The sequence below is a fragment of the Polypterus senegalus genome, chromosome 6 (genome assembly GCF_016835505.1).
Source record: "Polypterus senegalus isolate Bchr_013 chromosome 6, ASM1683550v1, whole genome shotgun sequence".
NCBI lineage: Eukaryota > Metazoa > Chordata > Cladistia > Polypteriformes > Polypteridae > Polypterus > Polypterus senegalus.
Genome location: NC_053159.1, coordinates 106,462,833 through 106,489,129, shown reverse-complemented (window position 1 = coordinate 106,489,129; position 26,297 = coordinate 106,462,833). Strand labels below are relative to the sequence as shown.

The following is a 26,297-nucleotide window of genomic DNA, read 5'->3' as shown; positions in this document are numbered from 1 at the left end:
CTCTTGATCAAAGTTTTGTGCAGCCACCTGTGCTGTTGTAATAAGAGCAGATACCCCAACTGTCTACACGGTCCACTGCATCGGACACTCTAGGACGAAGTTTCAAAACAAAAGGAACTACTTGGTGATCTTTTGTCATTGGAACCCCTGCAGCTTTTGTAGATTAAGGAATAAGGATTATACTGTATCTATTACTTATATATCTGTGTTATCTAGGTGTGTATTGATTTATTCTTACTTTTGGAATCTTATTTATTAATTAGTTTGTTCGTCTTTCATTGTAACTTTTTCTTTGACATCTTTAAGCTCCATTTTTTATGAAAATGAGCTTTGGAAATAAATGTTGTTGTAGTTAAACTTTTACAATAAGTGTGGTGAAAAGCACCATACACAGTTAAATGTATTCTGAAAGGCACTATAGTTAAAGATATACAGTACTGAAAGGTACTATATAAAGTGTATTTAAAGAAGTAGAGAAAGGTGCCATATAAAGTCTACTGCATAAAGAAAGGTAATATATGTATAGTTGTAAAAAAACATTTCATAAAGTTTACTTAAAAGTAAAGTGAAAAGCAAGACAAAGTATAGTTAAAGCACATTGAAAAGCACTATACTGTATATAGTCGTGGATAAGTTCTCCTGTGGATAAGTCAGGACTTGATTTTACAGTATAATTTCTGGTATTTTATAATGTTGGTTGTCGAAGTCGAATGTGGAAAACTCACGCTATTGGTCCAAGAGATTATGATATGCTAACGCCCACCTGAGAGAGTAACCACGGAGCACACTGCCTTTTTTTTCTATGGGGGTGCAGCAATGCACTGAATCAGCGTGTGCTCCTGACCTCTCTCTCTCGCTCTCTGTTGTGCCCACGTGACCACATGGTAATACCCGAACTATGCCGGAGAAATGTTTGAACTGATTTGTGCTTTTTGTATCTCACACCCTCATACACCTTTATCGTAAGAGCATCCCTTATCTACAATGGAGCATTTGATCAGAAGAAAATATGAAGTTGATTTTAAATTAAACGTTGTTGAAGTAGCGAAAGAAATTGGTATCTGCGCTGCTGCAACAAAATTCACATCTGAGAAAATGATGCAAAAAAATTATAATAATAAGTGTCGCATTTGTTGCATAAGTCGGGGTTTGATTTTATGATCGATTTTTCGGGTTTCAAGACCCGACTTATACATGAGTATAGTTACCATTATAGTGAAAGGCAATATTATTAAAGTGAAAAGCACATTATATAGTGTAGCTAGTTATTGTCAAAAGCATAATATAAAGAATAACTAGTTACTATATGCAGAATACTGTGCAAAGTATAGTTAAAGTATAGTGACAGGCTCTATAACTAAAAAATATGGCTAAAGGCAGTGTAAATGGCACAACTACTTATAGTAAAAGGTACTACTGTATATAAAGTGTAGGTAAAGCCATAGTAAAAGGCACTTCTCAGGGACTTCAATCAACAAATCTGATTATAAATATTAACTTACCATTATGAACTTCTGGGACTAGTATCACAAACCTTAAATGTTTCTCTGATATCCCTAAACAGACAATTACACTTATCTCAAGGCCCGCTTCAAGCCTTCTCTATAAGTTCTCACTCCCTCTCCATCTCAATATTCAATGTAACATTATAGATGTTTGCAACAGAGGCTACACGTGCCCCTCCTTTTTTTAAGGCCTAAAGCTACCACCTAGTTTCTGATCTTGCCTTAAATTTGATGCCATTACAATTGTCACCATCAGTCCCTTATTATTACTTTATTTCACACCCTTTGATTAGGCGAGAAGCTCAGCAATTGGGCAGGAGTAGAACGAAATCAAAAAGAGGTGGTATGTTCATCTAGTGGGGATGCCCCTGGTTGCATTCAATGAGATTATCCTACTTGCAAGAAAAGAAGCAAATGCAAGAAGTGCTGGGGACACAGAATTCTGGTCAGCCATGCTTGGTTTGCTAACGCTACAGTCCTCACCAAGTTGAGAGAACTGAAAATGGGACAAAATTCCTTTATCTGTGGCTGCTTGCACATTCCGAGGAGCTCTTTTGCTACACCTTATCCTTGCAGATCTCATGAAGTGTCATTAGAGACCCCCCCCCAACGTCTCCTCTCAAGACTCCAATCTGTTTTGCATTTTAATATTAAATAATCATTATAGCTCTCTGCTCTTTTGTAGTCTACTCCTCAATATTCTAATCCATCTCTTATTACAAATTAAACTGTCATGAATTTCCATTCCCTACTCTTTATTAAAGTTTCAATCTGTTCTGTCCTTTGGATCTTTCTATCAGCCAGTAGACATCTCGTGGCTCTTTATGCTTATTGTCTGTCAGTGTGTATGCCCCTACACTAGTGCCCACTCTTACCATGTGAAGGCGCTGTTGTGATGATGGTGGTTGTGATGATAGTCGAGGTGGTTGTCCCTTCATCAGTGTCTCCCACAGTCACAGTTTCTCTTACAGGCTTTAAGCTCTTTCCTATGAAGGGCTCTTCTGGTTCAGTAGATGGCCCTGTGGTGTATGTGGGCTCATTCCTTCTGGTGGAGGCTATGGTAGTCATGGCACGACTGTCAAAAAGAGGCAGCTGTCCAGAAGTCACAAAGGGCTCTCTGGTTATCTGAACTCTTTCATCTTCTGATGCAGGACCTGTTGATGTAGCTGAAATAACAGGTTTTGATGGAGGCGTGGTGCTTGAGACCGAGTCAACAAAGATCAGTGGCTCTTCATGGGCCAGTTGACTGGCAAGCATTGCCACTGGCAGTGTCTCCGTATCTTCTGAGTCAAAGTCTTTTTTTGGCAAGCTCTCGTGAATAAAAGGGTGGTGATTGGGAAAGTGGATAGGTGGGGCAGTTGTCACAAGTCGGATTTCCCACTCTGGATTTTGTGTCGTTGCTGCTCTCTCTGCTCCCTTGCGGCTTATGGAGTTGATGTTCTCAGCGTAGAGATCTGATAATGAAGAAGGAAAAAGAGAACAATATAAGTGTTGTAAAATTTATTCTGAACAGCATGTGCCCAAATGGACCTTTTACAGTTTAAATATATTTCATTGTTGGAGAATATGAGGGAGAAGTCAAAAGAATAGTCATTTGTCAGGTCTACACATGCAATGATCAAAAGCACAGATCACCAAAATGATTACCACAGACCACCAAAATTAGCACACATTACCAATACTAGTAATACAAAAGGAAACAAACGCCAAACCCCTGCCACTGACCTCTTTGCCTCTCCCTAATTAGCACAAGTCTTTGTTTGCTTTAAGGTTCTTCATTCCATAGTTCAGTCAAACCACTAAGAGTAGCGTCATTGCCACCATCTTTAACTGGGAATGTATAATGACAACACAGGTCACTAACCATGTAACCAGCAACAATGCTTTTCTAAGTTAGGATTTGGAAGAGAGAATGGCTAAAAAATCAGGAGAGAAATTAAATGAAATTAAAGTCTAAAACACCAATCCTTATACCATCACAACAATGATGTGACTTCCAGTTGTCACCAAGTAGCAAAACGGGGTAGCAAACACCTACACTCAAGGTGGTACCCAAAGGAAATGAAAATGGCATTGCATACAGACGTGAAATAATTGTACAACTTTCAAAACAACTTTGATTCAATAAAACAAATAAAGAAATGAATACACATGCTCCCAATTTAGAATGGGAAAGAAAAAAACAAGAAAATATGTGAAGTCAAACTCAAGAAAAGCTAAAAATCTGTTCCAGATCATAACAAACAGGGGTAGTTGCAACAAAAATTATGGCAGTGAACACAGTAAAATGGCAAACACAATGACATGATAATGTAAAAAACAACAGCAACAATCAAAACACAAGTAACAATACTAATGTAAAAAAAGACACAATAGGACAATGTCAAATATGCTCTGAACAGTAAGTGGGCACAATGTCTGAGTGGAAAAGGACACACATGGGCAGCACACTACTTGTTAAACAGAAAAAGCAGCACAAGAACATTTAAGAAATGGAAAGAAAATGCACGGAGGAGGAGATCCCAAGAAGATTGTGATTCGGCATGCTTTATGAAACATCTTATTACTGGAATATAATTGAAGGTATGGAGATATTGTTCAAAACTTTCCTCAAAGCAATTATACAAAATCCAAGAGTTGTTTCTTTGTAACTTCTTCAAGGGTTTTTACAATACAGCTAACAACTTGTCCTGATCCAACACCTTTTTTGACTTTTTTGACCCTGTGTAGTCCTGAGTCTTAGCGTTAGCATAACTCTTTCTTATTATCTACAGGCTTAACTAGTTAGGCCATTTCACCCAAGGATGTGGCTTCCTGCTATGTCCTACTTATCAGATGTGGCAACTGTTTACTCCTCAGTTACTTGAGGTTTGAGACTGAGCAAATGAAAAGGTGTGCCCTGAAGCTGTACTGTGGCTAAACATTGCTTTGTGCCCCCGAGCCTTCAGTCTGCTCACCATTTGCTCTTTCGCACTGACCTTCTCCTCCAATGTTCAGAGGTCTAGTTGTTGCTTTGTTCTTGAATTTTGCATAGATGTTCTATTTGTAATTTATTACTTTACTGATCTCATTTTCTGAGTTTTTATTCCTTAACACATATTAAAACAATCTAGAGTCTTATTTCCGAGCTTAGATTTAACCATTGCCCTCTCATTTCCTTTGTTTTCTTTTATTTTAAGCCATAATATAGCTAATGCATTAAGGCCAGTGGGGCAAATGTTGTGCAAAATAAGTAGCTTCCTTCAGTAATTAAACTTATTATTAAAATGTTTATAACAACCTTCAGCTTGTCTTCTAAGTAATTTTTTTCACCAATTTTCTATCATATGCTCAACATAATTGCTTACCTAGAAAAATATTGCCTTTTTAGTTATAAAATTGTTTTTGTGCCCAGTGCTACATGCCTGTTTCCAGCTGAAGGGTTGGACCAGTTGGTGTTTTCAGTTCCCTTGGGTGTACCCATGTTCAAAATTACATTTTCAGACTAGAGAAGGGGCATGAAGGTATCGGTCATATTAAAATGCAGACTGATGGTTGCTTATTTTTTATTTGACTATTTGCACTTCCAGATTAACCTTTTTCCATGCAACATATACTAACGAAGAGGTATAAGAAGTCTGGTTCCATGTGCTCCCTTAAAGTTCCACAGTCAGAAATGCATTGGTCACAAGACATTACGCTAGCTCTTGATTTTCACCCACCTCTGAGGAGGAGCACAGTAAATTTAAGTAAGCCGCTAAGGAAGCCTAAATGTGCTCCTTCCGTTTTGTGGAAAAGAATCCAGCAGTAAGATGCTCATGCAGAATACTGGTATAGAAAGAACACGTATGTATGTAGAAAACTGAAGATTGTTTTTCAATGCTTTGTTTGCCTTGCACAGACCAGCAAACACCTAGCGGTAGTGTGGTTAGCTGTGTGTAGTTCAGGTCGCGCACAAGCATGAATGACATATTCTTTCCTTGTTATTATGGCTTATTGTTTTTCACCTTAAAGCCATTTGATTGTAAACTTAAGGTGTTGCTGTTTTAGTTCATAGCCAGTAGATTTTTTCTGAGAAGCAGGAGGTTGTGAAGTTGCCGGTTTAACATTTAAATGTAAGGTGTTCAATAATTAATCTACCCACCCGAGTATGAAAGAAAGTAATAAGCATGTTAAAACAAGTGTGGTCATGTTGTGATGTGTCTCAAGGTTACTCATGCACAGTTGTGGCTCAGTGCGAGTCTAATATTCCAAGAGACAGGATGTCAGGAGAGTCCTCGTGCAAATCAAGTAAGTTTCTCCATGACAATGCGTCGGTTCACATGTCACGTCAATCACAGGCTGCCATCCAAGAATGTGGTTTCCAGCAGATGACCAATTCACCCTAGGGTCCCAACCTGGCACCCTCAAAGCATATCCTGTTCACAGTTTTGAAGAAATCTCTCCGTGGACAGAGGTTTTCAAGTGCTGAAGATGTCAAGGCAGCTGTGACATCCTGGTCTGAAGGTCAAACAGAAGATTTTTTTTCAAAGGTGGTAAAGTCATTGCAGGAAAAGTGGATGAAGTGTATGGAGCTATCAGGGGGCTATATAGAAAAATAAAGTAAACATTTTTTGAAAACTCTTTTCTCTCCTACTGAGGTAGATAAATTATTGAACGCCTCTCGTATATGGCTGTATCAGATCGGGATATTGCAACAATCTGACAGATCAGGCTCCAGCTGTAATAGTTTTTTTGGATTTATATTGTGAGCTGAAAGGTGTGTGAACTTACAGATGTTATTAGTTAGCTAAGTTAATACTTATTTTAGAGAAGTCTTCACACATATAATAAATGGAAATTTGACTACAGCAGATGTTTCTTGCCAAAAACAGCACAAGTTTTAAGTATTTCAGATCCTTTGTGTGGTCTCAATTCACTTTCTGAGTTAATGGTTATTGTAGTTGGATTACAGCTTAGTCTAATCACAAAGTCTTTTGCTACTTCAGGTCACTTTTTGCTAGTTAATGGGTAGTCATTGGTTCAATGCATGTGGCGCAGTGGTAGAGCTACTGCCTCGCAGTAAACAGATCATGGGGTCAAGTCCCGGGACAGCACTTTAACTAGTGAGAAATGTGCCATATAAACAATTATTATTAGATTTTTTAGTCAGAAGGGTTTAATCATTTTGAATGAGTTAAAAACCCACCTTTCACCATCATTCATTGGTCAAGAGTCCTGCCAAAAAGTTCTTTGGTTTTAATGTTTATATACATGCTGATAATTCCTTGAAGTACTTATTTCACAATAGAATAACTTATTTTAGCAAGAAACAAAGCGTTTGTTTGGCACATTTTTAGATAACAGATGTGGATTATATGGCACAAGCAATGTGTGATTTCTTTTTTCTTTTTCAATGGACATTTTTCACATTGTAGGATGTTTGTCAGCTTGAAAACATGCCACTACAAAGTACAAATAGTAACATCTAAAAAATTAATTTTATTCATACATATAACATATTTAAAAATTTATATACAAAAACTCATTTTTGAGTGGAGAATTCCTTTAAGTTGCTTGGTAACTCTAAATTAAACCTGTAAGAGATCTCTGTGACCAGACCGCCTTGATCCCCTTTCTGGCAGCAAAGCAATCAACTACAAATGGATGCATGCTTTTTAGGTATGCCAGTCACCTTTTATAGCATACTAGCTATGTAAGCCCATGCTGTAAAAATTCCGGGGTCCTAGAAACTATTGAAATCTTGAGGAAAAAAATTGAAATGTAGAGATGTCAGGTAATTAAAAGGAACTATTCTGGGCATACCTCCTAGGAGGATTCGTTTTGCCGATGTGCTCGCATCGCTTGTGTATTAGCAACTGGAGGAAATGTTAAAGGGTTACCGTTTTGCCGATGTCAGCGGCTAAGCTACTTTGTCTTTTTTCTGAGGTTTCGTTTTGCTGACGTGCTGGCCCTGCTTGTGTTATTAGTGACTAACCAAGTTTTCTGTTTCCCTTACTCCGACTCCTCCTCTCACTTCCGGGCCGGACAGACACACACACACTTACACACGTAGAAGTTTATATATGAGATAAAACGGCTCTGATTCAGTTTTAAAAGATGAGAAAAATATCCATCCATCCATTATCCAACCCGTTAGATCCTAACTACAGGGTCACGAGGTTCTGCTGGAGCCAATCCCAGCCAACACAGGGTGGAAGGCAGGAAACAAACCCTGGGCAGGGCACCAGCCCACCGCAGTGAGAAAAATATAAAACCTGCCAAATTTAGATTTCAGTCACAGGGAGCTGGAGCCCATCCTAGCAGCACTTGAGCCCAAGCACGAACCAACTCTGCACCCTACTTGCTTTAAAATGCGAACCTGGTTTTGTTTATGCATTGATTATGACAGATTTTATATTGTGAACCAGTTATTTTCCATTGACACATAGTGCAGGCCTAGCCCATCTTCTGTCACATTGGTAAACAGGTGATTTACATACTGCATTTTTTTAAAATGGGGCAGAAAATTGAATTAGCAAGAATCAAAGAATGGAAAATGATACAATTGTTGGAGATAAGATGGGGGGGAGAGGATAAGACATTCTTTCACAGAAACAAGCGATCCATGGCAAATCACTTTGTGGCTTAATTAGCTAAGTGTGACGCAGCTGGGGAGCAAGCCAGCTTCATCTCCCGGGGTCATTAAAGGAAATGGAATTGCCACCCAGTGGCAGCACAAGCATCGCAATAGCTGTCATTTTACTCAAGTGCAAAATTTGCCTCCCTGTCAGCCGATTAGTTTTATAAAAAGCTCACATCACACAATTTATTTTTTTATTTTTTATTTTGAGCAATTTCAGTATCCACCGCCTGTTAGCTTTCCACCTTCCTTTCCTTTCTTGTGTTGACAGATAGAGAGAATAGCGTCTTCCAAATGAAATTGTCAACGTGATCCACTGGGTTGCATCTGCTAACAGGCACACTCGCACACGCTGAATAACTCTCTACCCAACTTGCTGAGTAAATGACAGCAGCGGGCAGCGCTGTCACAATGCAAGGCTTTAGAAATGCTTAGGAAGAGGCAATTAGCCTCTTTGCGTCCGAGCATGGCTTGTGCAGAATGTATGGTGTCCCTGAAGTAATAGCAAATACATAAGAAATCAAACAAAAGAGGGGAGCTGACACCTGCGACACTCAAATAAAAATATGAACAGCCTGCTTCAAAAATGTGCATGTGAACTCCGATTTCAAGTGGGGAAAAAAATGAAAGAATCAGCGTGGATCTGAAACTCCAACCAAGCCCCTACAAATAACCCTGCACAGCCTTCCAGTATACCATTTAATAATGATTACAGCCTATGTAAGTAACGGCCGACCTCTGTCTGCAACGCTTCTTCACATTGGTGGTTGTGATGCTCACTCTTTAATTTGGGATGGATGGATTCCTGGTTGTAAGTGTAGGCAAAAAATTTATAATATGGAAGGTGAAGCAGATAAGAGCTACCTATTTGAAAATGATTCAGTGGAGTCATTTGGGCAGCCAGAAGACGAGGAGACAAGAATTAGTGCGGCTGAAGCTCTGATCAGGCAGTTAAGAGGGAAGCAAAGGTGCAAACATAACTGCAAGACAAGAGAGGCCGTAGTAACAAAACAGCAGCATGGATGTCAAAAGCCTGTTGAGCTCAAACAAGTCTCAAAGTGGTGATGATAGGAAACTGCGGTGCCATGTAGTGGGGCATATCTCAAAGAGCCCAGAGCTGGTCCAACGTAGCATATTCTAAATAAATATAAGACCCTAATCTTTAGGAAGTGTTGAGATATGTCACAACGGAGCTATAAATTAGGAATATTCTCTTAGTTGTCACTGCTTATTACAGAATTACCAGAGTTTAGACTCAAGATACTTAGAGGATATGTTTGGTATTTTTCAAGCTGAAGTTATTTCTTCACAAACATAATATACCAGTAAAGGTGCACTGCATGATAACGTGCAGTGAATACACTTGACTTGAGCATTCATAGTTCATAGTCAATCATCACACTGAAAGCGGATAGTAGACGTGGCACTTAAGTCTTCAATCTGGTTAAATAATGATTTAAGATATGAAGAGGTAGGTGAAGTGACAGCAAAGGTGGTAGGGATAAGAACAGCACCTGTACGCATGTGGCGCATGGCTGCCCTGCTGGCCACTGCTGAGAGTTGATTCTACAATAAAATAAAAGAAAAAGAAAAAGATGAATAACCTTGGAGGCCATTCATTTTCCAATCCCACTGAATCCAAACACAGTGTCACGCAGGTCTGCTGGAGCCAGTCCCAGCCAACACAGGACACAAGGCAGGATCCAAGAGTATAGTAGAAGTTACGTAGTATATGTGTACCAAATTCCAGGTCAATAGGCCAAACGGTTTGCAATGGTGATTTAAAATCCTGGACAGACAAATGATCAGCCACGGTAGTGTATTATATATAAAGATATGAAATTGTTACACAAAACTGTGCTCTAAATGTAAGTGTTTTCTTTACATTTTTAAAAATTTCTTGCCCACCCTGGTGTTTTATAATGGAAACTATGTGGCATGTAGCTCCACTGGAAAATTTAAATTAACTTTAGACCAGAAATTAGCATGGCAAATGTATATGTACCAAGTTTGCAAAGAAAAAAACCTCAATTTAAAAATACCAAACTAATCCTTTAAGGAAGACACCAAACTTGGAGAGGATGCCAGTCACTGCAGGCCTCGCTCATGTACACACCCATGTCACTCACAGAGGGCCAGTTTTAGTAGTGGTAATATTGGCATGGGCACAGAGTACAGTAGGGTCACCAGTTAACCTAAAACTCAATTACAGTATATGGGAAACATGGACAACTAATGCTAGAGTAGGCTGGTATAGTAGTTGGCTCTGCACCTTCATAGATCTGATGCCTTGAGTTTCTCCTATCTAGTAGCTGTCTGTGTGAAGGCTGCATGTTCTCCTGTTATCAATGTTGCTTTTTCTCGAGGTACCCAGGTTTTTCTTCCATGTCCCAAGGAAGGGTATGATTGGCTAATTCAAACTGGCCTAGTCAAAGTGTAGGTGGGCCGTGTAATGAACTGTTGCCCCATCCAGATATAACTCTGGTCTTGTGTGCCATACTGTTGAGAGATTCTCTGGCTCCCAAGAGAAGCTGAAATTGTATTCTTTGGTTTTGAAAATGTCATGTAATGTTTATATGTCCACCTACTTAATTTAATCCATTTTATCTTGAGTGTGGAGAATTTCCCAGCTAGATCATACATAAGGCAGGGCCAACCAGGATGCCAGCAAGATACAGGGTTCCACCACACACACAGACACAATCACTCACAAGGGGGAAGATGATTTAACATGGAATCCAACACAATCTATACTAATAAAAGGCAAAGACCTCACTGACTGACTGACTCACTCACTCACTCACTCACTCACTCATCACTAATTCTCCAACTTCCCGTATAGGTAGAAGGCTGAAATTTGGCAGGCTTATTCCTTACAGCTTACTTACAAAAATTAAACAGGTTTCATTTCGAAATTCTACGCGTAATGGTCATAACGGTCAACAACGTCCACCATGTTGAACTTTCTTATTTATGGCCCCATCTTCACAAAATTTGGTAGGCGGCTGCCCTGCGCTAACCGAAAACGATGTACATACTTATTTCAGTGGTATGATGTCTTTGTTACATATGGGCCCATCACCAAGAAATTTGGTACACGGGTTCCCAACGCTAACTGAATCCTACTTACGTACATATATACGTCCATAGCCTGCAGCTCGGTCACCATGTGGCGGCGTTGGGTCCCCCATCCCAACGCCTCCCACGTTGTTGGCTGCCTGCCTATATAAGACCGTGTGTCGCTTCGGTCTCTTCACTCCCTTCCTTGCTTCGCCACGGGATTCACGTCTCCCTGCTGATAACTGCAGCCTTTTTATTTAATCCACGGCTTCTCCACTGTTTTATTGTTCGTTTATTACGATTATAGTTATTGTGTAGGTATTTTAGACTTACTTTACATTGTTCAGGTACCCATTTCCTTTATCGTTCTAACCGTACCCGCATTAACATGTCTATAGAGGTGATCACCATCGATCAAAGAACTGTCACTTACTGAGTGGTTTCCATGCCCGGAGATGGCGCCTGCCTTTTCCATTCTCTGTGTTACATATTGCACGGCCATATCAGGCTCACTCTTGATATCCAGAGGAACATTGTGTCTTATGTATTGAATGACTGGGACAGGTTCAAGTTGTGGACTGATGACGGTACAGGAGATAATTATACTACACAGGAGCACTATAAGAGTGAAATGCTTAAGCCCTTCACCTATGGTTCTGCATGTGAGTTGATGGCTGCCGCTGAATTGTTCAGTTGTCACTTTCAAGTGTACCGAAATGGCCAAATATTTTACAACTTTGGACAACCGCCAATGCCTCTTAAACATCTTAGATTCACAGGTGACGATTTCAATAGTGGACACTTTGATGTTTATGAATGTTTAAACTCATAAAAGCTGGATGTGAAGTTATCGATGAAACCGGTTGTATACTTACAACACTTGACAGACGCCGAATGTCACTTCAACACAAGTCCTACAAATACTGTTGTAATTGAAACAAACCATGAAACTCAAACCGATTATGACAGCAGCAATCCAAGCTGTGAGATTTGAAACAAGATTACTGTTCACATGGCCAACAGTACGTTGCATGCTCAAGAGTAAGCTCAGCACACAGCTTGGTCATATTACAACCTGAGGGCCGAACTCACAATATGTGGTATACAAAGAGATCCTTAACAAATAATTATTGGTATATTTTCCCTCAGTTTAAAAAGGTTTACTTTACTTCTTAATAAAAATGTTAAGGCAGTACTTCGCCGCTGCGAATCGCGGGTATTTTGCTAGTATCACAATATATAGAAAACATCTAAAACTTATAGTGAATTAAATTAGAGTGATGATATAGCTATATATCCCCAATACTAAACTCTCTACAGCTTGGAGAGCTGGTGACAGCTCTGGACCAGGTGCCAGTCTACCCTGAAGTACATTCACAGACTCAATCACCCTAATCTATGCAGAAACCCTCACATATATGGGGAAAATGTTCTGATTCCAGAGAGATATTAATCCAGAACTCTAGAGCTGTGAAAGCATAATGCCTTCCACAATGAAAGCAGGCTACTACTAGTAACACGCTGCCCTTCCACAGAACAGTGATGGACTCATGTATCAGCTCCAAAGGAGTGACCAGACAGACACATCATATGGCATTCACTAAATGACGAGGTAACTTGAACGATTTGGATACTGCTGTCATTTCTGGCCTCTCCTGATTGTTTTACCCAATTTATACATTGCTCTTTTAAATTAAATGATAATATATCCTGATCCTGCAAAGCCTTATCATCAAACAGAGTCAAACACCTGCCTTTTTAACTGCAGTTTTATAGTACCATAAAAATCCTTGACAGTCAACATACTGGGCAATCCTGACAAGACAGTACAATGGCCATGGGCACTACAGAGCACTGCTAGGCCACAGGGCTCTCACTTGGGCTGAGCTGATGGTGGATACTATCTTCAACTGGCTCCACAAACTTGCAGAAATTTCCCCAAAGTGCCGTCACTTTTTCTTTGTCTCATGTGCCCCACAGGAAAGCTATCAGGCACTCATATGTGCAGCAGAAGGCACGTGAGATTCCTGAGTGTAGCTAGTTTAGCAGGTGTGCAGCGTAGCTGAGGGAAAGCACCCTAATCAGTGTGGTGCTCGCAGACTCCGTGTGCCCGCGGTTTCTCACTCTTTACACTGCTCTTTTAGGTATCTCACTATCCTCAAGATGATCACTCAATGTGGCCATATACAGTGGGATGCAAAAGTTTGGGCAACCTTGTTAATAGTCATTATTTTCCTGTATAAATCGTTGGTTGTTACGATATAGATCGATAGGAGACACACACAGTGATATTTGAGAAGTGAAATGAAGTTTATTGGATTTACAGAAAGTGTGCAATAATTGTTCAAACAAAATCAGGCAGGTGCATAAATTTGGGCACCGTTGTCATTTTATTGATTCCAAAACTTTTAGAACTAATTATTGGAACTCAAATTGGCTTGGTAAGCTCAGTGACCCCTGACCTACATACACAGGTGAATCCTATAATGAGAGAGTATTTAAGGGGGTCAATTGTAAGTTTCCCTCCTTTAATTTTCTCTGAAGAGTAGCAACATGGGGCTCACAAAACAACTCTCAAATGACCTGAAGACAAAGATTGTTCACCATCATGGTTTAGGGGAAGGATACAGAAAGCTGTCCCAGAGATTTAAGCTGTCTGTTTCCACAGTTAGGAACATATTGAGGAAATGGAAGACCACAGGCTAAGTTCAAGTTAAGGCTCAAGTGGCAGACCAAGAAAGATTTTGGATAGACAGAAGCGAATGGTGAGAACAGTCAGAGTCAACCCACAGACCAGCACCAAAGACCTACAACATCATCTTGCAGCAGATGGAGTCACTGTGCATCGTTCAACCATTGGCACTTTACACAAGGAGATGCTGTATGCGAGAGTGATGCAGAGGAAGCCTTTTCTCCGCCCACAGCACAAACAGAGCCGCTTGAGGTATGCTCAAGCACATTTGGACAAGCCAGCTTCATTTTGGAATAAGGTGCTGTGGACTGATGAAACTAAAATTGAGTTATTTGGGCATAACAAGGGCGTTATGCATGGAGGAAAAAGAACACAGCATTCCAAGAAAAACACCTGCTACCTACAGTAAAATATGGTGGTGGTTCCATCATGCTGTGGGGCTGTGTGGCTAGTGCAGGGACTGGGAATCTTGTCAGTTGAGGGACGCATGGATTTCACTCAGTATCAGCAGATTCTGGAGACCAATGTCCAGGAATCAGTGACAAAGCTGAAGCTGCGCGGGCTGGATCTTTCAACAAGACAACGACCGAAACACTGCTCAAAATCCACTAAGGCATTCATGCAGAGGAACAAGTACAACGTTCTGGAATGGCCATCTCAGTCCCCAGACCTGAATATAATTGAAAATCTGTGGTGTGAGTTAAAGAGAGCTGTCTATGCTCGGAAGCCATCAAACCTGAATGAACTAGAGATGTTTTGTAAAGAGGAATGGTCCAAAATACCTTCAACCACAATCCAGACTCTCATTGGAACCTACAGGAAATGTTTAGAGGCTGTAATTTCTGCAAAAGGCGGATCTACTAAATATTGATTTCATTTCTTTTTTGTGGTGCCCAAATTTATGCACCTGCCTGATTTTGTTTGAACAATTATTGCACACTTTCTGTAAATCCAATAAACTTCATTTCACTTCTCAAATATCACTGTGTGTGTCTCCTATATGATATATTTAACTGACATTTTTTATCGTAACAACCAACGATTTATACAGGAAAATAATGACTATTAACAAGGTTGCCCAAACTTTTGCATCCCACTGTAAGCTGGAATTCTTGCTGGAGCCTATCCCTGTGGTGTTATAGTTTACATAACCTATGCAGTGAGATTCAGGCACCAGACGAGGTGGTGTAGTTTTGTTAAGTTGGTCTTGTCAGCAGTGGGCCAGTGCTCAATACTTGAAGTGGACACCATCCTCCCTTCAATATCTTATACTAATATACACGTCCTCTGAACTCAAAGGGGGAGCACCTTGCCCCATCGTGTAAAAGTAATAACAAAGCTGGAGGAGAAACAAGATACTGACTAAACAGAACATTGACAGTAATTTGGTTCTACTTCAAGCACTGCTTTTGGGCAAATAAGAATGTAATTGTACTGCGTACACAGGATAATAAAACTGAAATAAAAATAAAAAAAAAAATTATGTCAAAGCAGTGCCTTACATTTTTAAAAGCCAGTGCCAACTGCGCCATTGTCCTTCTGTATGCACATTGTGCATTGCAAGCTACGAATAGCAATCAACATCAGCATTATGTGCTTTTTTTGAGGCATGTCATCTGCATGCATGAAAAGAAAATCAAAACTTGCGCTACAGAAACGCCAGGATGAAACAACGAAGTACGTTTTTCTCTATAACGCATGCCGAGTCGCTTTTTTTGTTCAGAAGATGGTAGAAATAGAACAACTGAGGACACCTTGTTTGAGTGAGTAAAAGTAATTAGCAAATTCTAGTTTCTCGTTGGCAGACATTTATTCAAATCCATTTTATGAGGCTGATCTAATTTTAGAGTTTCTTGCCAATATGGCATTGTGATTTGTAGCAATTAAAAAAAAAAAAAAGCAAACTTGGAAAAGATCACCTTTTAATGATCGTAATAACATTACCGAATGCTACTACGTGTTCTGAGATGCAGCTGTCTGTGAGTCAACAAAGCTGACTGTGGTGTCCCAAACTAAAACGCTTGGCAGAACAGCAAATTATTTGTAATCCACGAGCATCTCTCCATGGGTGAACAACACCAAGCTAGTATCGAATATCATTGCTGTTTTAAAATGAACTTTTAAGACAATGCACAAGCCCTAGTTCTCATGTTTAGAAGATGAACTCAAAAAAGCTGGACAGCTGCAGGATCCAGAACAACACTGACAAGCACAAGTAAGTTGGTCCCAAAATGTAACTCTGCAAGTTTCTATAACTTGATCAGCTATTCAAACTGTATCTGCAAATTGGAGCCGGCTGTTCAGGCACACGTTAATTAAGCAAAAAAAAGGACTTTCCAAATGATAAGGATGTGAATTTCTCAATCTGAAGACACAAAGAGTTCATCTTTCTCAAACAACCTGATAAACGATTAACACGTATAATGTTTATGTAGAACTGCTTGATTTTCTCAGCCATACACACTCAATGGAGTCTGATTACCCAATAATATAAACAGTGATTGCTCCTCTGCCATCTGCTTCCCTCAGATAATATCATTTCCAAGTTCTTCTTGAAGTCTGCTGGATCTCCATTCTCACTATGCTCCCTGTGTTTCAGTCATTCCTAGACCTTTGGCTTCATTTGATTGTTTTATAACATGTTTGGTCATTTCAGCGACACAGCTACATGGCTCTCAGGTGAATCTGCTCAATCAGTGACCACATTTCAAAATGAGGAAAGATAAGCAGGTTAGTAAAAGGATTGATGGGTGGATGGATTTTCACTCAGATCTCCATGTGCCGCTCAGATGTGTGGTGCAGTGCCTCAGGCAAAAGCAGGACCCACGTTCCTAAAGAGAATCAGATTCCCTGTCAATATCACTGATTACTTTATCAAGGGGGATGCTTTCCTGAGTAAACGGGAATGAGATACACTCAAACAAACTAATTGGCATTGCAATCAGCAGTGCTGCCAGGCAGTCCTGACACTGTCATTATGGATTCTTACATGCTGTCTGAGGGCTTCCCTCAGCCAAAACACTCATCTGCACTTAACTGTTTCCTCCTTCATCACCTCCTGGTGCCAATACTGAGATTATGCAATTAGGCCCACAATTTTAAGGGACTGCTGACAACTATGTGGCCGTCTCATTTGGGGTGGAGGGCGTGGTGACTCAAATTGTTGAGAATGCTGACAGATTACACACTACAGGTTCAGAGATTGACTAGTAAGTATAGCTCACCAGTCCCAACAGTTGCCTTCTCACTCCATTTGGTGATGTATTCTGTATTGAACAAGCTAATTAAAGGACAAGCTCAGTTATGAGACGCACTCTGGACCCCCTGGAGGTAGTAGTGAAGGAGACAATTATAACAAAACTGAGTGCCATTATGAATAATGCTACACGTCCTCTCTCTGACACACACTTTCTGATATTTAGCCAGTGAATCATTCAGCAGAAGTGCGTCATCAGGAAACACTACTGGGGGTCCTTTATATCAACAGCAATACGTTTGCATAATGTCTCACTGTGACTGTGAGGGTCAAGTCAGACGTTTTTCTTTTTAATTTGCTTTATAGTAATTCTGATGTGTCAATATTTATTTATTTACTTATCTACCTATTTAAGTATTTATTTCAAGAGCTTCTTAAAAAGCCAAATTTCCCCCTGGAGATACATAAAGATCTATTTAGCTAGCTACTGTTTCAATCCACTAAGCCTCTCTGCCTTTTTCAACTCCTCTCTGGCCTAATCAGCTCAGTATATAAGTGAGTCTCAGTGTTTGTCTTATCATAAACTGCCACCAAAATTAAAGTTGTCTCTTTCCTTATGTGACATACTGACCAAATAAGCTTCAGCTCCTAAAAAAATGGCCCTAAAAAAGAAAAATCAGGTTCAGAAAATGGATCAAATGAAAACTGAGTCTATAGCGTCCTTCTGGATGAGAGAGAAAAGCCAAGTTGGTTGGCCTCATTTAGCCAAACATGAAATCTGTGGGGTCACTGTTCTATCAGAACAGTGGTACATAAAAGAAAGCCTTACAGAAATAACCAAGATATGTCAGCCTGGGGGCAGACCACTCCAGCTGGTAGAACATTACAAATTTTACTTGTAGAGGTTAATCAAATTGGTCTTTTATAAAGTGCCATTCATAGTGAGCACCATTGCATAACACACTTTAAAATATTGACAAACAAAAGCATTCTAAAAGCATATCAACTTTTTATGACGTATTAGACGTCTGTACTGGTTTGTGCCATTGCCTCACAACTATGCAGCCATTAGATCATAGAGCTGTCTGTGTGAGGTCTGCATGTTCTCCTCCATGAAGGTCTCTATGCAGGTCTTCCTCTCACATCCCAAAGACTCTGGTGTTAGTTAAAAGTTTGACTCACAATCTAATAGAGTGTGAGCATGTCCGTGTCTGTGATGGACTGCTATCCTGTACAGGGTTGGTACCAGTGCTGCCCGAACCGACTCCAGGCTCTGACTGGGATTCAGTCAATTAGATAACAGACTGATGTTCAGTTCTGTTGTAAAACATTTCACATTTCACTCCAGATGACCATCCCACCCTGGGTGCATTCTTGTTGGGTTAGGCTTCTCATCCAACGCTACACTCAGCAAACCTAAAATTGAATGGATGGAAGGAATTAAAGGAAACCACATGGTGGCAAAGCAACGGTTAACAAAATTCCAGTCTCGTATGAGTGCCCGCGCCAGTATAGGCTTATGAAGAATAACAACAGCATGCATAATTATGTTGATGCAAGCTGCTTGCAGTAAATGTTGAAGTGTTCGTGTTAGTTAACTACAGGCCACCGCGCTACACGGCACACGTCAATAGTGCTGGCAAAGCTGTGATTGCTCTGTCGGCTTGGCAAGAAAGATGCAGCATGTATTATCAGATTATTGACTGATTTGGGCTTTTTCCTTTGTGCTATAAATAATGAAAATAACAGAAGGGAATACTTTAGTGTGTTTATTCATGTGCACGTATGGGAGGATGTCAGCGGTTGGAGGGGTGATAACATTATTGTAAATTGTCTGGAACAGCATGAAACTCAAAATTATGAAATACTCACAGTCTGCCTGCAGATTTATACATTCACTGATCTAATATTTGTCTAGTCTGTACTCGCATGTCTGTCCTGCAAACAATATTGGGGAGAAATAACAAAAAGGACATGCAAAATCCAAACAGAAAGTAAGAGTTTCTGTGCTCGCATTTGATCCGAGGTCTCTGGATCTGTAAGGCAGCATTATTTCATCACCATTTCACACAGATGTGATCTATCCATCCATACATTTTCAAACTGGCTTATTCCAGTTTAGGATCATGGAGGGGTCAGAACCCATCCAGAAATGATTAAATATTGAATGACTAGGTAGGTAATTTAAGTTTTGCTGACTTGGAATTATTCCAAAGTGCATCAATTTATTAGCTGTTTAGATCTCTTATACTTAAAGTTGGCATTAAATTAAACTTTTAAAGGCTTAAAAAGTTTCCCCTCCATTCTAATTTTGTTGAACTTTTTATCACATGTATGTTAGAACATCATGAGTTGGAATGGCATCTCAGATACTGTAGATAGCTAGAGCTAAATAGCTGTTTGCATAGATAGATAGATAGATAGATAGATAGATAGATAGATAGATAGATAGATAGATAGATAGATAGATAGGATAGCACTTTATTTGTCCCAAAATGTCAATTTAGCTTTTTTACAGAAGCCCCAGATATATTTTAACAATCAAAAACAACAACCCCACATCCCCTCATACATTATGAGTTCAGGGTGTAATATTCTGAGCAAACCTGCTCCAGAATCTCCCCTGTAACTCCCCTACCCAACATTTTTGACTAAACACAATGGCACTGTAGGACTTTATTTATATCAAGCAACAACAATGACTGGCAAGTGACTCTAATGATTTTGAATTCTGACTAATGAAATTCTAGATATGGTTCAACAGCCTGATTTAAATCAGTTTTTAAGAACTTCATTAATCTCATCAGGTTCAGGGCAGCAATATAATTATCACCATTAATTAGGACTCCTTTGATCAAGCACAGGCTGAGTGAAGACAGCTGCACTTACTGTACATTCCAGCTCTGCACTAATGAGTGACAGTACAGACACTCAGGCTCCTTTTCTTTATCATGTTGAACCATCTACCCGGAGGAAGAAGGGATTTCTAGAGTATAGGGCTTGGTGAAAAATCCAGTGGGGCCATAATAAAATGGGGAAAAAGGGAAACTCTCCTAGAAGCTCTTAAGATTAGCAGGATGCCATTTTGGGTCTTACCTCATTTCATATTATTGGTGGCTTAGGGTGCACTTACGTCAGGCTGTAAATTAGGGAAAACTTCCTAAAGGGCTGGCATGAGACCCGTTTAAAAGGTAAACAGAAAAGCTGTTACACAAGCAGACAAATAAGAAACGCATGTTCTCTAGCCAGCCTATGGAGACAGCTAAGCAGTGGACTATTCTTTTGGTTTTCATGACTCGTGGTGCATTAGGCATTCTGGGTTCAATTCCTGGATCATTCACTGTCTCTGAGGAGATGGAGTTGTTGATCTTTGCCTTTGTGGGTTCTTCTCTGTGCACCTGCATATTAACTGTACTGGTATCTCTCGATTGCACAGTATGAATGAACATTTGAGTATTTGTACATATTCCATGTGATGGACTGGCATCTTGTCCAGAGCTGGTTTCTGCTTTGAGCTGCTGAGAAGGCTCTCTATGAATTTCTCATAGAAAAAGTGGCTATAATGGATGGGTGATTGTATCACTCTTAGCAATAACCTCATGTGTGGATGTGTGTGGAGGCCACATGCAGATTAATGGTGGAGCATACATTTCAAGTATGTTACATTTGTGGATCTGTTTTGTTATTTCTAGCTTTTTACCCTTGGACCTCGACTATGATTTTTGTTAAGGTCATTTTTATGTTTAGTTTGCCTGCCTTTTTTGGATTAAGTATCTGTTTGCTCCATGTGTTCTGGCTGCTGCTTCTTTGGTTTATTGATCTTTGCTTGATTAGCCCAACACACATACTGGCTATTTCTCATTAAGAAAACTATCTTTAAGCATTAGCTATTCTGTATTTGGGCTCATTCCACCAAATAATTTACTTCATCTCTTTTTAGTTCCAAGGGTTCATCCCTTGTGACAGAATGGGTTTATAGCAGGACACTTGCAATGAGCCAGTACACACCGGTATATTAGTGCTATCATGTCCAAGGGGCCCGAGTACCGACAGTAAAGGGTTGTGAGGCGACACCTCATGGTTTAGACTCTGTTATTCAGTGCAATGTAGATATATCAGAGCATCTAATAAATACTCCAAGGGGGACAAATCCCTCCACCTGCTCGACACAATGTGGGTATATATCAGTGTGTCAAATATTCCGAAGGAGACTTTCTCTGAAGTTACATGTTGTTGTGCTGTGAAATTTTGCATATAAGTTGATAAATATTTTATATGTCTTTATTTGTAACTTATAACACTAATAATGCCTATCATTGATAAGAACAGCAATGGTTAGATGGTTAAGAACCTTTTAGGAATGAGTCTCTTTGTAATTTTATGACAGGTAAAATGGCAAATGTTTTTCTGCAGAACTCTCTCAGTCAGCCCCCACAGGAAAGACAGACTGCCTATCTGGTAAGCTGCACCTTAACACATGGTTTTGGGGGCAGGTGTAAAGGTATTGTATTCCCCATTGGTCTGAAGTATGGCAGTTTGGAATTGGCTTGTATCAGAAGCCTTTAAGTACCATGATGCCCTATTGGCTGTAGGGGTTGGTCAGAAAATCTATAAATTTGCTCACTCCCTCACTCTCTCTTACCAAATGATGAAGGAGCATCTCACACACCATGAACTGAAAAGGAAAACACAATAAAGAGCAAAGCTTGGCAGCCATATTGAGACAGGCATATGGCCTATTCTGAAGAAAGTAGACCACAAATGAGGACTTAACTAGAGACATTTTAAGTAACTAACAAGTTTGTGTGCCGCCTGAAACTACACATCACCATTTATCAGGTTGTATGGTTTTCAATATTCAATTGTACTTTGCTTATTGTTATTATTTATTAATATTTAAAGTGTAACTTAACTCCTGCTTGTCTTTTACTACACCTAATTGCCTGAGGTTATAAATGTAGAAGGGAAGGTGAGGAGAAGTTATATGGTACAATACCTTATAAACAGTGGTAAATCTGTGAGATTTGAGGCATTCTGACAAAGGCTACATATTAATAATACAAAAGGGGAAAGTAGAGTAATATATCACTCTACCAAGACAAAACACATGCAAACAACCATCTGTCGAAAACTTCACAACACACAATGACTTTGTCTCACTTCAAGAACTTAGTTGCATACAGTAAAATACAGAGTTAACACGGTTTGCTCAGATGACCTGAGAAGGCCAGGTAAGTGGAGAAAACTACCCAATTACCTAGAAGTGTAATAAAATTATTTTCATAAAATAGAAAGCACATTTCTATGCTAAGTGGCACCATAGCACAGCAAGTATCACTTCTTTCTCAAGCACCCAGTGCCCAAAGTTCAACTCCTGTGCCCAGCCATTGTTCATGTGGCATTAGCACCTTCTCCGTGGTATCTGTGTGACTTTTTTTCCTAAGCCCTAAAGATGTGTATGTTAGGTTAGGATGATTTCAGATTGGCTCAATGTGCATGAGTGTGCCCAGCAAAGAGCTGACACACTGTCCAAGACTAATTCCTAGGTTCTGGCTCCTTGAAAACAATGAATTTTACTAATTGAATTTGGGAATGTTATATCATTCTAGGTATTGCTGTGTGTAAACACAAAGATTTGGGCATTGTACATTTCAGGGTGTTTTGATGAGTTTGTGTACTCAGAATTTATTATTTTTAAACATTATTCAGATGGGATTTAAACACTCTTTGCTGTAGGAAAGCAGCCGGCTACTAAATTGGAGCTACCCGTCTTTGCTGATGGTTTGTTTTATTTCAAGTTGTGTTTGCGTTCTCCTTAATTAAAAAAGCCCTCTCATGATAAAAGAAGGAAATGAAAGCATTTGCTTCAAGCCCACAAGGGACGGAAGGGGGGGTTGGTTAGAAATGCCTGCCAGTACAGAGACAAGGATTGGTCAACTATTTGCACATTTTTAAAATATATTGACAGAAAACTGCGGTCGCTTTCCTAGTGTTCCTTTCATGCCAACAGAATTTTTCTCTTTGAAACTGGTGTTAAACACAGCTGAGTGTATTGCTGGGCTTATATGTCTGCCTTTGATTTGGAGCGGTTTGATTAATTATACATTTGAGTGTTTCAGAGTGGCCTACTTGTCCACAAGGAGCACAGTGTTTAAAAGAAGATGATCCAAAATCTCTGAATGCTTCAGGGGAGCAGTGCTGTCGTTATAGGAGCCAAGGAGAAAAAAAAAAAAAAGAAAAAAAAGTTGGCTCTTGAAAACCTGTGCGGGTTGAAGCCATATTTTCAAAGTGGAGACCATGGAAAGGCCTGACAAATGAAAGTGTTAAATGACTATGGCACACTCTTCCTTTTAGCTGCATGGACACCAAAAAAATCTTAGAATGCAAACACTGAAACTGTGATCTCCCTGCAGTGGGTGTCCAAATGGGCCCTGATGCCATCCTTTACAGGGACCTCCTCACATTCATTATTCAGATATTAAGAGGTAACAAGTGGACCAGGGTATCGACTGGCATTGTCACAGCTAGCATAAAGAAATAACATCCAAAGCATATGGAAAGGGTACACCACCCAACATGAGGACAAGCGCTTATCCTGTTATTTGATTCATTACATTAATTAAATGGGGGCTCACCATTCACCATGGGGACCACTTCAAGAAATGTTAGGAGCATAATTAGGGAATGTGTACCTCTTTAGGAACTGACTGCTTAACACGCTGCTTTAACAAAAACACCTGTCTGGGGACCAACTTAGATCCTATTATGAAGAAACTATGGGATATCAAATGTATGCACCATCTTAAGCAGAGACATTATCACAGCTAGGCTAAAGAATACCATACAAAGGATATTAAAATGCGACCCCCTCAAATCCAGTTAAGAAGACACTGAGTGAAAGCAGTGGGTGAAGGTGTTCCACAAAATCAAATGAATGTACCATCTTAAAGAAATACTCGAGCCAAAATGGACCATGTTTTTATTTGTTACTTACTCCATGTTGTTTGTTGTGATGGGTGAGAAAAAATTGGAATTTCATGTGTTTTGGGGAAATGTATATAGCAATAGTCTTCAAGCAGGACCAATGCTGAATAAACTGCAAACAATATCAAAATGTCCATCCATCCATCTACGTTTATCCAGAGCAGTTATACTGAGCTACCCAAAAGTGTCAATTTACTAATATTGCATAATTTTTATGTCAGATATTCAATAGTACCCTCACACCATCCCAAACACAAGTATTTTCGCTATAATATTCTTAAATAAAAAATTTCCAGAAAATAATCATGAACATCTGGGGAACCCATTCAAACAAGAATGGTCTCTTGAATTAAAGACCTACTTAGCTTGTTATTCGTTTAAATTAAAAATCTCTCCCAGCCATTACTACAAACAACACAGGGCAAGTAAAAGATAAAAAGTATCATTTTTGGGTGGAGTACAGAGAACAGATTTTATCACCACAAAGCGGATAACAAATTAGTTTACCAACTGTCAGGAATGCCAGGGGCCATGACCCGGCCGGGACGACGGGAAGGACCGGATGTGGGTCTGCACCCACCCTGGATCACGTGGGAGTTGCCTTCCGGGTTGCTTTGGGGGCATGGAAGCTCCACCCTGTAGGGGCCCGTGGTCACCGCCAGGAGGCGCCCCAATGCCTTGGGGACCTGTTACCCCAGCACTTCCGCCACACCAGGAAGTGCTGGGGGGAAGATTTATGACGGTGCCCGGTGAGCAGCCGGGAGGACAGCAGGCACTTCCGCCACGCTGGGGTGTGGCCAGAGGAGGAATGCCGGGAACACCTGGTGCTCATCCGGGAACCATATAAAAGAGGCCGTCTCCATTCATTCGAGGCTGGAGTCGGGAGGTGGAAGGACGAAGCACAGAGGAGCTGTGGAGGCGGCCCGAAGACAAGGCATTGTGAGGCCAGGACTGTGTTTGGGGTGTTTGTGCACGTGACTGGGGTCTGAGTGACCTTTGAACTGGGGGTCTTTGTGACCAGTAATTGTAAATATTGTGTAAATAAACGTGTGGTGGTGATTTACAACATGTCCGCCTGTCTGTGTCCGGGCCGGTTCACACAACTTATGGAGAGACATCATCACACCATTCTTTAAGGATACCACACAGAAGGCTATGCAGCCCTAAATGAGGATCTTCTCATAGTGTGTTAGGAGAGTATTGAGTGACAGCAAATGGGCATGTATCACACTAAATGGAAATGTTTGGAGAAATCTAATGGATGTCCCATTCAGAAGTACCTCATCACAAACTACTGACAAGATACCATAAAGGCAATATCAAATGAGTGTGGCCACTGTATGGAGACAAATTATCCAATCCAATTTGGAGGACACCTAAGTGATTATTTAAAGTATGATCTACCTTTTTGACAGATCTCATCACACGCTATTTGAAGAGTACTGTGAAGATGATCTTAAATGGGTGTACCATACTGTACTGAACCATCTTCATACGCTGTTACAGGAACACCAAGAAGAATATCCAGATGATGTGACAATTCAGTTAGGGATTTGTGCTGCAAGAGTATTAGACTGGAGAATATGCAAGTGGTGTAAGTAAGACCTGAAACCATTATGAATTAATGAAGAAAAAGCCTATTTAAAGAGTGCACAAGCTGGTTTTTATGATTTCTCTCATCCAACGTATAAAAATACAACCAAGAAAAATGTAAAACAATATGTCATCCTGGTCAAAGATCTCCCATTTAAGAATATCGAAAAAGTGCAATATAAAGTCAGTGGTTTGTGCTGTTGTTCCACAGGACCAAACTCCTGGATTTGAATCCTGTTTTTGGCTTTTCACTTTCTCCGCTTTTCCATGTGGTTGTTGTCCCCTACCGCGCTACACAGCTAAACCAGTGCACAATTGGGAAACTCTTTTTTTGGCTCAGACTAGGTGTGATGATCATTCATCCGCTCTTTTATGGAGGCTCTATGCTCAGTTACTCATGTGCTCGCTCAGGAGTCTGCTCACACTGTATTTCTTTTCATTAGTGTCAGGTTACTCAATGTCATGCCATATAAAGGAGGGAAACAATGGCCTCATTTCACAGACATACTCAACAATATTCTCTAATGCACATTAAAATGGCAGTGGGCTTGAAAAGGAAATGACACTTTTAATGGACACGCGCCTTTCATTTGTGAAACTGTTATTTTACTTTCAATCCATCCTCAGGAATACTTTCATAAGTCTCATCTCGTAAACAGCAACTGA

The 26,297-nt window shown here is 40.0% G+C and overlaps 1 protein-coding gene across 4 annotated transcripts in view; it reads right to left on the bottom strand.

Annotated features, from left to right (window-relative positions):
* Positions 1-26,297, bottom strand: part of sez6b (seizure related 6 homolog b) — a 618,004-nt gene that overhangs the window by 310,733 nt on the left and 280,974 nt on the right. For all 4 annotated transcript variants that reach the window (XM_039756704.1, XM_039756707.1, XM_039756705.1 and 1 more), the window contains exon 2: positions 2,381-2,959. In XM_039756704.1, coding sequence (XP_039612638.1) covers positions 2,381-2,959 — 579 coding nt within the window. The remainder of the gene's footprint in view (positions 1-2,380; positions 2,960-26,297) is intronic.